Source organism: Sciurus carolinensis, chromosome 6 (genome assembly GCF_902686445.1).
Source record: "Sciurus carolinensis chromosome 6, mSciCar1.2, whole genome shotgun sequence".
NCBI classification, from domain to species: domain Eukaryota; kingdom Metazoa; phylum Chordata; class Mammalia; order Rodentia; family Sciuridae; genus Sciurus; species Sciurus carolinensis.
In genome coordinates, this window is record NC_062218.1 from 108,145,771 (window position 1) to 108,162,485 (window position 16,715).

At 53.4% G+C, this 16,715-nt stretch overlaps 1 protein-coding gene and 1 long non-coding RNA gene across 4 annotated transcripts in view; one reads left to right on the forward strand and one right to left on the reverse strand.

Annotated features, from left to right (window-relative positions):
• Camk2a (calcium/calmodulin dependent protein kinase II alpha) overlaps positions 1 to 16,715 on the reverse strand; it is a 67,490-nt gene that overhangs the window by 21,706 nt on the left and 29,069 nt on the right. For all 3 annotated transcript variants that reach the window (XM_047555418.1, XM_047555417.1, XM_047555416.1), the window contains exons 3-12: positions 16,200 to 16,259; positions 9,795 to 9,849; positions 8,963 to 9,028; positions 8,810 to 8,882; positions 5,814 to 5,916; positions 4,457 to 4,540; positions 4,237 to 4,331; positions 3,221 to 3,343; positions 2,787 to 2,870; positions 1,558 to 1,600 (exon numbers count right to left, since the gene is read on the reverse strand). In XM_047555418.1, coding sequence (XP_047411374.1) covers positions 1,558 to 1,600; positions 2,787 to 2,870; positions 3,221 to 3,343; positions 4,237 to 4,331; positions 4,457 to 4,540; positions 5,814 to 5,916; positions 8,810 to 8,882; positions 8,963 to 9,028; positions 9,795 to 9,849; positions 16,200 to 16,259 — 786 coding nt within the window. The remainder of the gene's footprint in view (positions 1 to 1,557; positions 1,601 to 2,786; positions 2,871 to 3,220; positions 3,344 to 4,236; positions 4,332 to 4,456; positions 4,541 to 5,813; positions 5,917 to 8,809; positions 8,883 to 8,962; positions 9,029 to 9,794; positions 9,850 to 16,199; positions 16,260 to 16,715) is intronic.
• Positions 598 to 9,589, forward strand: LOC124986743 (uncharacterized). Its single transcript, XR_007109074.1, has 3 exons — positions 598 to 783; positions 1,436 to 1,586; positions 9,460 to 9,589. It is a non-coding gene; the product is annotated as an uncharacterized LOC124986743 (long non-coding RNA).

Sequence of the window (16,715 nt, forward strand, 5' to 3'; positions counted from 1 at the left end):
TGGACAGCAGCACTGGATGGTGCTGGTCCCACATACCTCAAGGAGGGTGACCCCTCAGCTCCAGCTCACTGTTACAGACAAGGTCAGACTGATTTTCAAGATCACAGAAATTTGAATTTTTCTATGAAATCTCCTGACTTTTGACCTGCTCAATTTCCAACCTGACTGATTCACCCCTCCTCAGGAAACCCAGTGGCCCCCTACTCCCAAGAAGTTACCATGTTGATGCCAAACTTAGTGAGGAACCCCAGTGGACAGCCCACACTACAATCCAGAACTCCTGGGCTGAAGAGATCCTCTTGCCTCAACCTCCTGAGTAACTGGGACTACAGGTACATGACACTGGCCCATCTTCTGACTTTTAAGAACTAGAACCCCATTCTGGAATAATTTCATAAACATCTTTGTCCCATGAAGCACATCTAGAGACTGGAACCAGTCCACAAGCCACCATTTCCTGGGCTCTGGACCAGAGTTCTCCAGGGTGCTTCAGGTGTTAAAAAAAGACTCTGACTGGGTAGCTCATCTTTCAGTATAAGGAACTACAGGATCCTTGTCTGGGGAAAGAGTAGGAAGGCAACTCAGTGTGGGGGAAAGCCCAAGTCTGAAGTTCTGGAATGCTCCCATCTCTGGACCTTGCTTATCCCAGCTGGATACACAGGTGGACCCTCTGAGGGAAGCCAGGCCTTCACCCTGCTCAGAACTGACCCCTGGCTGCATTGTGAGCATGCATCCATGGCAGCTGTCTGTGCTGGCCCCAGGCCCAGTCTGAGGGCCCCTCAGGTGAGCTTTTCCATATCTGCCGTCTATATCTGCTCTCCTGCCCCGTCAGCTCCCAGGGCTCCCCAGAGACAGACCTCTGGCGGCACTGGCATAGAGTTGGTCCACATGCCAAAAGGAGCTGTTTGCTAAGCTCTGACAATAATCCCTTCCCCTTCTCTCTTTGGGGCCACATGCCCAGGTAGTTTGGGCACTCCCTGCCTTAACCAGCCTGGTTTTGGACAAGGGCCTGGGAGATTCTGGCCCTGGTCTCCCTGGTGACCCAGCCTGGTTAAGGGCACCTGCTCTGGGCTGCTCATACCTGCGAATTCAGGCTCTGCCTCTCTCTAGCCTTTGACCTGGAATCAGAGCTCACCCCTTAAACTCTACTTCCTCATTAGGAAAGGAGGGCAACAGCCCCCATGTCCCTGTCAATGAACACTACCTGAGTAGAAGTGTGGGGACTGCTTAGCACAGGGCTCCAGCAACAGCCAGGTAGTACTATTGCCCCCTGGTCCATCCTGGTTCCATCCCTCCTGGACCTGAACCCTCTGCATTCCAGGAGACTCCCCTCTGAGGATCCCAGTGCCACTGTGAGGCAGGAGAGCCAGATTAATCTCTCACCAGGCCTGGACCTGCTCACCTTATGCCTTTCTCCTTTCCTGTTGGGGTACAGGTTTGTGGCAGGTGAGCTAGGCCCCAGTCAAGAACTATTCTGCAGCCCCTACATATCCAACAAGATAACGCTCCCAGCAGACCACTGCAGGACGGACTGGCAACTCAGGCCCCACCACCTACCAGAGAAGTTCCTGGTGGCCAGCATCGTGGTAAGGATGGCTCCCTGCAACAGACAAGAGTGGGGGCAGGGGCAGGGGAAGAAGGCCAGAGGTGAGGGGAAGGGGGGAGACAGAAATGGGAGGGGCATGGGGAAGGACAAGCAGGTGCTCTCTTCAGGGACAGAGCCAAAGCCTCTGCCTCTGTGCCTCCATCTGTTCCCCACCCCCACCCTGTAGCCCAGAGCCCTTCCCCCACCCTCCCTGGAGAAGTTGGCTTTGGCTGGCACAACTCTTGGGACAGGGCCATCCCAGGCACAGATATTAATAGGTCCCACGGTCTGGCCAAAGCTGATGGACCTGAGGACACCTACTGGCGGGGACTCCTAAAGTTTCTTGCCTGGACAATGATAGGAGACCTGGCATCCCTCTTTTGGGTTGAGACTGCCTTACTCCAGGGCTAGTTCGCTGCTTTGTGGCCCCTGGGCTCAGAACCCTGGAGGATTCTCCATGTGGAGAAGCCCTCTCTATTGGCAAAGGACTGGGGTATCATGCTCTGGTCCTCATGCTGTCTGATTCAGACCTGACTCAGATACTCTCTGAATCTGAAAATCTCTGAGACCAAGAATCCCAATTTCCTTTTTGGGACTTCCTCTGTGACACAGCCCACTGTGCAGTGGGGTGGGGCTCAATTCTCCTGGCATAAAGCTGGCTGTCAGTCATTCTTCATCAGTGCTCAGCAGCTGGGGCCTCTCACCTGACAGTGGTCTCCTGCCTGGTCAACTCTTGTTCCCAAAGCTCTCCCCAGCCACTCACAACCACCTGTGGTCCCCCAAGAGGTCATGCTCAGCCTTCTGGCATGGACCGTTCACTGTCTGGAGCATCTTCCCTTTCTGACTCTACACTGGGTTAATACCTTTCCTTCAGGGTCTCAGCTTAGATGCCACTGGCTCCAGGAAGGCCTCCTGGGATCCTTCCCAGAACCTCCCAGATCTGAGGATGTCATTGCCCCACTAAGTTCCCCCACAGCCCAGGCACAGCACTCACCATGGCCCTGCAATGTCTTGGTCACTCGTCTTTCCTCTCCACCAGACCACGAACTCAATCAGGGTGAGGAGGGAGTCTAAGTCACTGCTCACTCCCCAAAGCCCAGCCTGCTGTCTAGCATGCAGTAGGTGTTCAATAAATGCTTGTGGAATCAATGAAGGAAAGATCTAGTGAGTCTGGGGAGTATGGAAGGTAAGGACCCATTACCTTCAGTTTCCTCCTGGCATTGAACTTCTTCAGGCAGTCCACGGTCTCCTGTCTGTGCATGCAGGAGGCCACAGTGGACCGGTGCTGGAGGAAGAGAAAGACAGGTCTGTAGTGAGGCAAGACAGGCCTACCAGGTTTCCTCAGCATGACGTCTTAACAAAGGTGTGGTGGTTTCTCAGGAAAATAACTCTTTGTTCTGGGGGAAGGTGCAGAGAGCTTAGGATCTTGGCATCAGTCAATACCAGTGCCGCTCTCAGTCCTATGTCAAAACAAGACATCCCTCATTTCCATATTATCCCTGAGCCTTGCAGTAGGGTCAGTCTCTCTGATTAAGCCCCATCCACCCCAGCTGGGGGCAGGAATAGTACCCACAGAGGCCCGGACCTTGCGGTCCAGAGGGACTCCTGGGAGGGTTCCTGCTGTGAGAAGCTCACCGAGATCCAGGGGTGCTTGAGGGCCTCTGCCGCTGTGATGCGTTTGGACGGGTTGATGGTCAGCATCTTATTGATCAGATCCTTGGCTTCTGGGGTGACAGTGTCCCATTCTGGTGATGGGAACTGGAAGGGGCAGAGAGGCCAGGTTTGCCCAGCCTGCCCCAGGCCACCCCTGCGATCCCCCAGCCCCTGACTGGCAGGGGAGCAGGCAGGGGTGCTAATGCCCATCCACTCAGCCTTCACAACCAGGAGTGGGGACTCCGCAGGACCAGGGAAGGGCCAGAGCCTCCGAAATAAGATGGATTGGAATGTGGCCTGAGGGAAGGAGACCTCCCTCTGCCATCCTAGGTCTGTGCCCTCTCTGGAGAATGGCAGACGGTCATGGTCCAGACTGCAGAATCAGAAGATCTGGGTCCAGGTCCTGCTCTGACTCCCACAGATCTGGGCCCATCATGAGCCATCTCTGGGGATGTTGAGGCTCGACTCTCACAGAATACATGGCACTTGGCCTGGGACACCAGCCTTAGAGAAAAGTAGTGTGGTTCAGTAGTTAGAAGCATGGGTGCTAGGGCCAGAGGTCCCCTATCTGTGAAGTGAAGATGACGAGAGTGTCTATGTCGTAGGCTGGTGGGAAGATCTAATGTCATCAGAAGAGTGCTGTGGACCTGTTAGCTATTATGATTATTTGTACACGTGAGGAAGAGAGAGAGAAAAAATTTTAAAAACACAGCTCAGGGCCTGCCCCTCTCCCTGCTTTGGCACTGCTCTGCCCTCTGGGGCCCCTTAGGACAGATCTCATCACACTGAGCCCCTGATCATGAGGCACCACAAGCACTGACTGGCCTGTCAATCTTCAGGCTCCCCTGGGGTTCACTGGCAGGGAACATAACTGGAATGGAAACACAGGAAGAAGGTGTCCTTCCTCAGATCTCTGACCTTCTTGGGTGCTGGCTTGCAGTGGAAGGGGACCAGAGGATAACAGGGGCAGGGTGGCTGGAGAGAGGAGCGACACTCACATCATAGGCGCCGGCTTTGATCTGCTGGTACAGGCGGTGCTGGTCCTCATCCCAGAATGGGGGGTATCCAACCAACAGGATGTACAGGATGACCCCTGGGGAGAAGACCAGGAGAACTTCACCCCGCTGTGGGGAGGTCAGATGGGGGGTAATGGAAAGGAGAGAGGGCACCCAGGGCCTGGGTGGCCCAGGGGAGAAGCAGGCCTTTGGATGGACTCACCGCAGGCCCACAGGTCCACAGGCTTCCCGTATGGATCCTTCCGCAGCACTTCTGGGGAGAGGTATCCAGGTGTCCCTGCAAACCCTGCTCCCCAGACACACAGACAGGCAGACAGACACACAGAGGTTGGCAAGTGAGTAACCTGGAGCCAGATCCTGCTGGGAGAGGGGATGAAGGTTGTCCTAGAGGTGGAGCAAACAGCCTCTGGCCCCCAGGGCTTGTGGTTACATCATGCAACGCTGGTGAGATCGGTAAGCCAGCAAAGCCTCTAGGCCAGGATGGACAGGTACAGAGCTCATTGACCACCACTCCCCACAGCAGAGCCTGAGGCAGACAGCAGTAATCAATCAAAGCTCCTTCCCACTGGGTCCTGAGTCAGGGTCACAAAATTCCCAGAAGAACATTCCAGGTCCCACTACAACCAACTAGTGGTGGCCTTCAGCTTCTGCCATACCAGCTTTGCACTGAGAGCTAACCCGCCCCACGCCCTACCCCCCACTGCCGTGTCAGAGCTGGTCATAGATGCCAGAGGCTGTCCCTAACTCCAGCCTTGCCCCTAATCTCCTGGCCTGGTTTCTTTACCTTAGAGCCTCAACTTTCTTCTGTGCCAAATGAAGGATTAGAGTTTTCTATTTCAAATACCTCCCAGTGTTTTGGGCAAAATTGAAATTAAAGACACTCAAAATATTTTAGCAAGTAATCATAAGAATAGTTACTGGGTGTGGGTGCTGAACTTAGGCCAGGCACTTTACAAGCCTGGTCTTAGTCAATCCTCACACAGACCTTAAGGAATCTACTATTATTATCCCCATTTTACAGATGAGAAAACAAAGTCTCAGAGAGGTGAAATGACTCTCCTAAAGTCACACACTTCATAGAGTCAGAACCCAGAGCTCTCATCCTTAGCCACTGATCCTTATTGCCCACTAAAAAGTACAACCAGACTTTGAATCATACCAGCAATCCCAGAGTGTGCTGGATCATCTGAGCTCAAGCCCTAACTTCACCCCTCTTAAGCACCCGTGACCTTTTCCGAGTTTCTTAGCCAGTCCCCTCATCTGTAGCATCAGGAGAGTGACCTCCAGCATCCAGGCTTAGGCTGCCCACAGAAGTCCCTGCTGACAGTGACCATGCGAGGTCACTTGAAGAAGCCATGTTTCTGCACCTGGCCCCAGGGAGACAGGGTGGCCACTGTCTGACTGGCTGGAGGCTGGATGGGGTGGACTCTGCTCTGTGGGCCCTGGCTGGCCCAGTAGACTTATCCAGTCCAACCTCTGCTCAGGCAGAGCGTCCCCAGAAGCACGTGGGTCGACGCCATGACTGGGCCCCAACACCCTGCCACTCCTGCCCCACTCACCAAACCATGCCTGCTGCTCCCCCTCCACCTCTATGGCCAGGCCAAAGTCGGCCAGCTTCACCGCAGCACCCTTGAGCTTGGAGGCCAGCAACAGGTTCTCCGGCTTCCCAGGACCAGGAAGAGAAGAGGGAGGAGAGGGAGAGAGACAGAATTCAGATTCAGAAGCACACCTTAGGGACTGGACTTAGAGGAAGAGCGGTTGCACAGCCCAGGGGCCCGGCCCCAGGACCCGGACGGGGAGTTACACCCTGGCAATTTCTCCATCTTCTACAACAGAGAGACCCTTCCACCAGCCACCCCAGGTCTGGAGCCAGGGTCAAGGTGGGGCAGGCAGGGGGGTGGTAGCCACCACCACAAGGAAGAAGCAGTGGGATTTATGGGCCCACTGTGTGCCAGCCACCGTGTTCCATGTGCATCCTCTCACCCACCATCCCAGCAACCCCTTGGGTTGGGTGCCATTATCTCTGCTTTCCACAGTGGCCTTACATCCCTTGAAATAATCCTGCTCCTTCCATCTCAGGGTTTTTGCACTTCCTATTTCCCCTGCCTGGTTTTCTCTGCCTTCAAGTCTCACAGGCCTGGCCTCTTCCCTTTGCCCAACTCACCTTCATGATGATTCTTCAAAGAAACTCCCCCACCCCATGATTACTCCATGTAAAGAAGGAACCTTCAGGTGTCATCTGTATTATCTCTTTTTTTGGGGGGTGGGTACCAGGGATTGAACTCAGGGGCACTCAGTCACTGAGCCACATCACCAGCCTTGTTTTGTATTATATTTAGAGACACGGTCTCACTGAGTTGCTTAGCACCTCACTTTTTTCTGAGGATGACTTTGATCCTCCTGCCTCAGCCTCCAGAGCTGCTGGGATTACAGGTATGCACCACTGTGCCTGGCTCGTAGTAGTATCTCTTGTTGTTACCTAAACATTTATCATAAGGAAACTGAGGCTCAGAGAGGTTAAGTGACTTGACCAAGATCACACAGTTGGTAAGTGGTAGAGTCAAATTCAAGACAAAGATTGACTCCATATTATTCACTATAGGTTGAGAGATGGTGGGGCTTGGACATAGGATCACAGCTGACCTGGAGGAGGCCCCATATCTGGCCTCTGGGTCACTGAGACTTCTGCCTTCCACTGGCTCAGACCCCCAGAATTTCTCCACTTCCTGCTGGTCCTCCTCCACCTTGGGACTCAGGACAAAGAGAGACTAAGAGTGTGGGCTCCATTCTTAGGTCATCCCAGCTTCGGGTCCCAGTATTGCCACTTCTATGCTTGTGGAATTTTGCCAGACAATGTTATTTCTCTGAGTTTAGTGTTTTCTCAGGAATATGGAGACAAGGCCTACCCAATGGGACGGTGGCTGGATTAACCCAGATAGTTCATGGAGAGCACCTGGCACGCCCTGCAGTCAGTGCTGGAGCTTTGCTGTTGGGGGCAGGGGGGTAAGAGTCTCTGGAGAAAATTGGTTTCCACTCTTCCTCCGACCCTTTCCACAGCAGGACTTCCAAGGGGTCCCACCTCCAACCTTTCCCTGTCAAAGCTAGCCTGGACCCAAACAAATAGTGCTACCTCTGCCTGGCTCCTTAAGGCCGCCTTTGTCCTCCGGGGCTGCGTTTCCAATGTGCCCTGGGTCTCAGTGGCCGTCCTGTCCTGATTTGATGAATGTGCCACTAATTAGTGCATCCAGAGTGGCCTAAATTTGGGCAGCCTCTCCTCCTTCCTTCCTCCACCGGAGCAGGGGCTGGAGCTATAATGGGAACAGGCCTTTGGGGAGAACGTCCTGCTGTCTGGCTGGAGACCCTCTTGTATCAAACCATAAGGAGTTGGCCCAGGGCACAGATGAGAAGCAAAGTCACAGATTGCCAAAGACAGTTAGAGGTGGGCAGGGGTTCTTATCAGAGCAGTGTCCTAAAGAGGGGCCTGAGATGAATGGAGCACCCAGGGAGGTACCCAGGGTGAGGAGGGCCTGAAACTCACGTAGGAAAGGGGAGTCCAGCCCCCCAAAGACTTATGGGCTACCACAAAGCTGATCAGGTCCTCTAGAGCAGAAGTCTTGACCTCCATGTGGTTCCAAACTGGGGTTCAGGGCAGAGCCCCCACAACAGGAAAGAGCAAGGGAGTGTTTCCCCATGTTGCTATGGGCAACCCCACAGGAAGTGAGTTCATCGTCACTGAAGGCCGAAAAAAGCAGAGGGTCTGTGGATACCCAGGAGGGTCACCCTAGAAGGGGTTGCTGAGGGGCTGGATAAAGTGGCCTGTGGGCATTAGACTCTAAGATCATAGGACCTGGGGTTAGAAGGCCTGGGCTCTGTGGTCCTTGCTCAGGCACAATTGAATCCATGCCCTCGGGGAACTCCCTTGGATTCTTTCAACCTTAATGTCCTATTTTGCAAAAACGGGGTGCTATGAGCTCCCAGCCCCTAATGCCATGAGCCCAGCAGAGGAGATCCACCAAGTCTGTGAAGACAGGGCAAGGCCAAGCCGCCAGTGCAGCCCTAGGCTGCTCAGTCCTGTCAATCTCTTCAGGTGGGAAGAGAGGGACTGAGAAGTCCCCAGGTCCTGTTTTTCTCTTTCCCACTTGCCTGAGCCCCTGGAACAAGAGTAACATAGCATCCGGATCATGGTGCCATCTCAGTCACCATCCACCAACCTGAGCAGCGAGGAGGCCAAGCAGCTCCAACAACTGTGGCCTGGTTGGGATCTGGACTCTGGCTCGTGCTGCACCCTACAACGGTCCCTGTGGTCTAACTACACCTTGTCAGGCCTGGCCTGTGGGCTGGGGAGTCAGGAGGCCTGGGGCCCAAACCCAGCGGCTCTGCCTTCCTGAGCTCAGTTTCCTCAACCCACAGTGGGGGGATATTCCCACCAGCCCAACAGGAAAATAAAAAGGATTCTAGTAGCACCCAGCTCTGTGGGAGAAGGGAAGAGAAGAGGGCAGGGAGCCCCACGGGGCCGGCAGACCCCCGATTAGCCGCACCCATTGCAGGCACTCACCTTCAGGTCCCGGTGCACCACCCCCATCTGGTGGCAGTGCAGCACAGCCTCCAGGATCTGCTGGATACAGTGACTGGGGAGAGAGAGAGAAGGGTCAGGCCAGGGACAGGCTCCCGGGGAAGCCGGCAGTCGGCAAGATTACCCAGCGCTTACCTGGCATCAGCCTCACTGTAGTACTCCCGGGCCACAATGTCTTCAAACAGCTCCCCACCAGTGACCCTGGGAGACAGGCACACAGTCAGCCTCCCACGGAAGCCCCAGGTGCCACCTTGCCTACAGAAGTCCCCCAGAAGCTAAGGATGGGGCCCAGGGACCTCAGAACCTCAGCCCCAAAGAGAGGGACGTGGGGCCACTGGCTGCCACCACAGGCACACCCTCCCTTCCCCTGGCCCCCCTCCCCCTCAGTGCCCCACCCCGGGCAGGGTCCTGGCTGGTAGGGGAGGGCACCCAGAACACATGGCGGGTTCGCCAGGCTGCTGGAGCCCCACGGCTGTTTGGTTGTCCTTGGTTTGTTCTTTTCACTTTTCTTATTGTTTCATAGACATTGTTTTAGAGTAGATTTGGGTTCACAGGAAAATTGAGTGGCAGGTACAGAGGTTTTCCTTATGTCTCTGCCCCCGACACACCTTCTCCCCCACCCACATCCCAAGGTGGTTTTATAGATGAGACCAGAGCCACGGCTGATTCCCACGCCCCACCCGGGAACCACGGGAGACTGCCATTGCACGACTTCGACAAATCCAACCCCCAGAGGAAATGCAAATGGTAGGCCGGCATCACTGGCCACGAGTGGAAGAGAAACAAAAATAAATATGACTCACAGTTAAAAGTGTCAGTGTTTTAACTAGGAGGATCAGCTTTCCCAGGGTGGCAGGGGAGACCTACCACATTTGGGGAAATTCTGGACAAAAGATGGTCCAGGTAACATTTGGGACCCTGACCAAGTACCACCCCCATGCCACATCCCAGGTGGGACCAGACTCACAGGTCGAAGATCAGGTAATGATGTCCCTCCTCGGAGATACTGTCATGCAGTCGAACTGAGGGAGGGGCCAAGGCAGACAGTTACACCTGGACAGAGAGCTCCCCACCCCTTGCATCCCCTTCAGCCCTCATATAGCCAATATTCCAACTTCCCAGTCACTGTTTTGTCAAAGTTTAGTCCCCTCCTCTCTGAAACCCTCAGTCTCGTTGCTGGGTAGGGGATAGTCAAGGAAATGAGCCTGTGATTCTAGTTTCTGCCATGGACTTACTGTGTGACTTTGGACAAGTTGCTAAGCCTTTCTGAGCCTGTCTTTCCTTGCCTGAACCCAAGGAATGACACTCTTGGACTGGCAGACCTGTTGTGAGAGTTCCATGAGGCATTCAGTCGGTGCTCCTTCAGTGCAGGCCCTGGACTCACATCCCTCCTCTGCCCCCAGTTCTGAGGACATAACAGGGGCTAGGGCAGAAGCCACAGGAGCCTGAGCGCCTGCTGAGGAGCTGTCACCTCTTCATGCCAAACTCCCCGAAATTCAGAGCTCCTCGAATTACCCGCGAGCTCCTGGAAGGAAGGACAAGGCCTGGGGATGCCTCTGGGGGCCACGGCCCATAGGCCAAGGGTGAGTTCTCACAGTATCGCCCTTCCTGAACCACGACTTGAAAACAAGCATGGTGGGGTGCTGGCTCTTAATCAGGCTCTTTCTGCACAGTGGAAAGTCACACAGCTGCTAATGTGGCAGGACTCCATCCCCTGGCTGGGAATTGTCTCCAGATTGCCTCGCGTGATGAAAAAGCAAAGTGCAAGACAGTATGCGTAGTTCTTCTTAAAAAGGAGGAGTGCAAAAAATCAGATCACCCGATCAATAAATGGGCAAAGGAACTGAACAGGAGTGTCACAGAAGAAATAGGGATGGTCAACAGATCCATGACAAAGCGTTCAACGTCTCTAGTAATCAGAGAAATGCAGATCAAAACTACTCAGATTCCATCTCCCGTCAGAATGGCAATTATCAAGAATACAAGGACTGGGGAGATAGCTCAGTTGGTAAAGTGCCTGCCTTGCAGGCACAGGGCCCCAGGTTCGATCCCCAGCACCGCCAAAAAAAAAGAGAATACAAGCAACAATAGGTGTTGGCGAGGATGTGGGGGAAAAGGTACACTCATACATTGCTGGTGGGACTGCAGATTGGTGCAGCCACTCCGGAAAGAAGTGTGGAGATTCCTTAGAAAACTTGAATAGAACCACCATTTGACCCAGCTATCCCATTCCTCGGCCTATACCAAAAGGACTTAAAATCAGCATATTACAGAGATACAGCCACAACAATGTTCATAGCTGCTCAGTTCACAATAGCCAGACTGTGGAACCAACCTAGGTGTCGTTCAATAGATGTGTATGTGGTATATATACACAATGAAATATTACTCTGCTATGATAAGAATGAAATTATGGCATTTGCAGGTAAATGGATGGAGTTGGAGACATGCTAAGTGAAATAAGCCAGTCCCAAAAAACCAAAGGCCAAATGTTCTCTTCAATATGTGGATGCTGACCCACAATGGGAGGTGGGGTAAGGAGGTTCACCAGATAGGACAGAGAGGCTGGGGAGAAGGGGGAGGGGACAGGAATGGGAAAGACAGTAGAATGAATCAGACATTACTTTCCTATATTTATATATGAATACAGGACCAGTGTAGCTCCACATCATGTACAACTACAAGAATGTATGTTCCATGTATGTTCCATGTATGTTCAATAGGTCAAAATATATTCTACTGTCATGTATATTTGAAAAGAACAAATAAGAAAATAAATTTTTAAAAGGTGTTTAAGCTTACGTATGAATAAGTCTCTCTGGAAGAATGAGGAGAAGTGGGCATGGGGCCGCTTTGGGAGGGTGATTGAGGAGCAGGGTCATGGAAGGAGACTCACTTTCACTGGAAACCATAGTGTTACTGAATTTTTGCCACATGCCTGTATCTCTAACTCAATATTGAGTTCCCTAAATTGCTATGACTTTCATATTTGCACATAAAGTTTTGAAAGTGGACTAGAAGGCAGGTATGATACAGTCCCAAATGGATCCCTACAGGGGATGGGAACTGGGCACCAGAAATGGAGAATGACTGGGACACAGATTTAAATTAAAATTTAAAGACTTTTTTTTTTGGGGGGGGGTAATGGGGATCAACCCCAGGGGCCCTCTACCACTGAGTTATGCCCCCAGACCTTTTTATTTTTTATTTTGAGAGAGGGTCTCGCTAAATTGCAGAGGCTGGCCTTGAACTTGCGATCCTCCTGCCTCAGCCTCCCAAGTCACTGGAATTACAGGCATGTGCCACTGCACTAGGCTAAAATTTTTAGACATGCTTAAATAAGGATACACACTTACATAAGGACAAAAATGTTTTAAATATATTTAAAGCAAAAAAAAAAAAAAAACTCAAGATGTACGCAGGATAATCCTGCTTTAATCTACAACATTTCATTAATTTCAAAAGCCACACATACAGTTAATGTGAATACCCATGTACCTACTGCTCAGATTCCTGTTTTCCTATACTTATTTTACTACACTTCTAACTGTTCCTCTATTAATCTATTTTAATTTTTAGTGCATTTCAAAGTAAATGCAGGCTTACCTTTTTAAAATTCATATGTGTATTTAACTACATACTTGATTGATGGAATCCAGCAATCCTACATTCTCTTCAGTAAATAGGGGCCTCCAGCCCTGACTGCTGTGAGTGCCAGCTGCCTGCAGCATCCCAACCCCTGTCTTGGGCTCTGACTCCAGGAAGCCTGACCTGAGATGACATGCACATATGACTGAGAAGATCCAGATGCCACACATCAAATGCAAGCACACAGCCTCCGATTTCAGCTCTAGGTGGAGATCTACGGGAGATACTTCAAGAAGAATTTGTCTTCTCGTTTATCTGCTATAAATGTGGATTCTGAGTGTGTTGGGGTGAAGTGGTGAAAAAGACCCTTTTCTTTCTCCGTCTTCCTCCAACTGGATCCTTGGGGAGAGGACCCTTCCTGTCCACTCTAGTGGGAAGTGGTCTTAACGTCCCTTTTCTGAGTGTGAGAAGCTCTGAGAAGCCAAGCTGCTGCCAGAACCATCTCAGGAAGGAATTTCAGAACTGGCTCCTTTTGGAAGGAGCCCCCCAAAAGACCGGGGTCCTAGACCCATGCTCAGGATTCAGGGAAATGAATAGAGAAGGTAGGGGGGTCTGTGGAGCTGCTCAGTGATGACTTTGTTCTATTATAAAATGCTGCCCCTCTAAGTCACCAGGCAGGGCACACAGCCTGAACTTCAGCCCCGATGTAGGCGGTGCACCACCTGCACATCAGTACCAGAGTCTGCCTCAGTCCCTAAAGAAAATAGAATCCACCCCAGAGCCCTGGGGACAGAACCCCATGGGGTGCTGTATTCACACACAGCCTCCCCTCCCATCAGGAGGCTGCCCTGAGGAGCGCCCCAGTCAAAGCCCAAAGGGAAAGGCAGGGTTCAAAGACAACAGGCTATAGTCATAGCCCTGCCTCCTGGTGGAGTGATTGGACCATTGTCATGCTGTCATTTGACTTTAAAATATTGTCACAGAACACATTTGTAACCCAGTTTTCATTTATGCGACTGTAGTGATGAAATTCTGACGTTCCTGTGCTGCTTCCAGTGGGTACAACTTCCGTCCTGAGGTGGAAGGGCAGCCCTCGTCTTTTTCCCTGTGCCTCCTGACACAGCACCCAGATGCCCACTTGGGAAGCTCCAGGGAATGACTGAGAACACGGACTCTGCAGTCAGGCTTACTGAGACCACCTCCTGGGTCTGCCTCTCACAAGTTGCGTGTCTTTGGGCAAAGACTCGGCCTTCTGAGCCTCCATCTCTCATGGGAGTGCTGATAGAACTGGCCTCTCCAGGTACTAATGAGACGGTTCTTGTAAAGTACTTAGCATAGTACTCAGTGCTAGAAGAGCTCCGCAAATGAAGACAGTGCCGTCTTCACCCCTGACCAGTCACGCTTCCCTTTCCCAGTCCATGTCACCTACCAAGCTCTCAGGTTGTCCTAGCACAGGCCAAGTTCCCTGAGCCCTGGGGTGGCCTTCTGGGGTCTGCCCCACCACGGGTGGTGATGGTCCAGAAAGCAGAGTACTGCTCCCCAGCTGGACCTGGGAGGTAAGTGCTTTGAGCATGGCACGGCTGGACCCACCTGTGCGGAGCCAGGCACCTCCCTGACCTGGTCGGCTTGGGGCTGGGCAGTGACCACATGTGGATGGTGGGCAGTGCCCGGGTCTGGAGCGGCCAAGCAGGCTGATAAGATGCAGGTTAGTTTGTCTGGGCACAGACTCGCCTCGCAGACTCCGCAGCCACATCTGTGTCTCCTTGCAGCCTACTCGGAAGGACTCACTGGGAGGATATCTGGGCCCCTCCCAGGCCCTTCCAGCCCTGGCCATAGCTCAAGACTTCTCCGAGGTTTACCTGGCTGGGTGTTCAGCTTTGCTCTCCACGGCCCTGTGTCCAGTCATGCCCACCCTGTCCTCCTTTCTCCACCATCCTCAGTGCCTACTGGGGGCCTTGTCATGTGGTATGTCTTCAGGAGCCCTTGACATCAGGTGTTTGAAGGTGTCTCAGTGATGATGACATGGATGGAAAAGATAGCTATCACTTCTGAGCATAGCTTCGGGCCAAGTGCACTGTCTCATTAAACCTATCCAACAGTCCTGGAAGGTGGGTACCATGATTATTTCAACTTCACAGAGGAGGATACTGAGGTCAGAGAAGTTCACATCCCTCCAGTCTCAAACGCCTAGTAAAGAGTGGAGCTGAGATTGAGACCTGATGTGTCTGAACCCAAAGTCATCCTCTTAATCAGGATGTTATTTCGTGTCTCCACTGATGACCAATCTCAATGGCTCTGAGCAATGATAATCTTACCAAGTTTCAGGAAAGAGGGCGTCTTCTGATAAGATTGTTCTGCAGGAAAGAGAGGACTGGGAAGGGCAGCTCAGTCATCACAAAGCACTTGTCTCAGATCTGTCACTGCACTGTGCTCTATTTAATTATCACATCTAGGGGGCAGGTATCATTTCCATTCTCCAGAAAAAACTGAGCTTCGGAGTGGTTAAGCAATATGTCCAGAGTAACACAGCAATTGAGCAGCAAACCCAGGATTTGAGCTGCAGTCTATCTACCCCAGAGCCCATCAGCCCATCACTCACTGCTCCCCATGTGGCTGGGAACGGGAGGGGGAGAGAGGCGCACGGGAGAGGCGCATTGACCTGAGACAGCTGCAGTTAGGCAGCCTCTCCCCGCCCCCACCCTGCAGCTCACAGCCTTTGTAAGAACACCAGGTCTGTAGTCAGGGATCATTCAGACCTGCTCCATCACAGTGGCGGGGTGCAAGGCCCTGAGCAGAAGCACTGCCCAAGGCCACCCAGTGGCAAGTTAACCATGGGGACAGGGGCCAAACAGGGTCCCTCCCTGAGGCCAGTGCCTGGCTGCCTCTTCCTTGCCGCTGGCTCTGGCTTCTGGCTGCTGCTGTGCAGTGGGAGGGAGGAGCCTCCTCAGCATAAATAGCAGAGGGAACCTCTCCCTGGCAGGGAGTTAACCCTCGGTGCCCGGGCACACAGACACGCTTCCCTCCCCAGAGACCAGGCGTGGCACTGTCAGAGGTGGAGCCGTCCCTGGGGAGCTTGGAGACCTCACTCTCAACACGTGCTCTCCTTCAGCAGTCATCTCGGGTCCCACCCCAGACAGTGAGTCAGAAGCACTTTTCACAAAGTGCCCCAGTGATTACAGAAGGACCAGTCCTACCTGGACAGCCCTCTCCTCACAAAGACGGGGGAGTGTGGCTCAGAAAGGGGAGTGCCCCTGCCCAAGGTCACACGGCGATTCCCTGACAGAACCAGACTGGAAAGCTGCACTCTTCTCCTCCTGACTCTGAGGAGCAGGGGACAGCTCCCCAGTTGTACAGTAAGAGGACTCAGCACTGCTGCCCTGGCTCTGTCCTGGCCCTCCCTGGGCCCAGTCTCTCAGGGGCAGGTGGTAACAGGGTTCAGAGGAAGCTGACTCAGCAGGGGACAGGTCTGGGCAGTGGGCGCAGGTCAAGGCCAAGTGCTCTCCCTGGCCTATTTTCCTCTTTTTCTGGGCCTCGGGAGCTTTCCTGAAACAGCTTTTCCGAAGGAGGCTGCCGGCAGTGTGGGAAGGCAGGAAGGGCCTTTTCTTCACCTTCCCCCAAAACAAGCTGGTCTCCGGGAAGGTGGAAACCATTAGAGACGCCCCCCTTCCCACCTCCACCGCCTCCACCCCAGAGAAGAGAGCAGCTGTCCTCCACGCAGCCCGCACCCACCAGGAGGCGCCAAGCAGCGGGCCGCCAAGTGGGCACCCACGCCCCCCAGGCTTACCGATGTTGGGGTGCTTCAGCAGGCGGCAGATGCGGGCTTCACGTTCCAGCTTCTGATGGTCTGAAACAAGTGCTGGGGTGAGTGTCAGGGGAGGGAGCGACCTCCAGCTCCAGCCTCTCCTCCCACCTCTCCTCCTTGTGGCCTCTTACCATCTCCCCCTGCTGGGGCAGCTGAGTGGGAGGGAGGAGCTGGTCTTTGGGCACTCCAGGAAGGCAGTGGGATGAGTGGGGGGCAGGGAGCGGGGTGAGTCCCCCCCTCTGTGGGCCTCTGTTTCCAGGGCTCTCAGAGCCCAGGCCTTCTTTAAGCCCCTTCCTGGATAACAAGGCCCAAGCGCCAAGCAGCCAGGATGCCCTGAGTCCAGCTCCTGCCCCTTGCCCTATGCTCCAGCCAGACGTCCCCACTGAGCGCCACACCTCCAGTCTGCCAGCAGGAACATCTCCCAACCTCCAGCTGTCATTCACCGGCCATCGCTCGCTCCCACCCGTCCATAGGTGTCAGCAGCTCCTGGCCACCTGT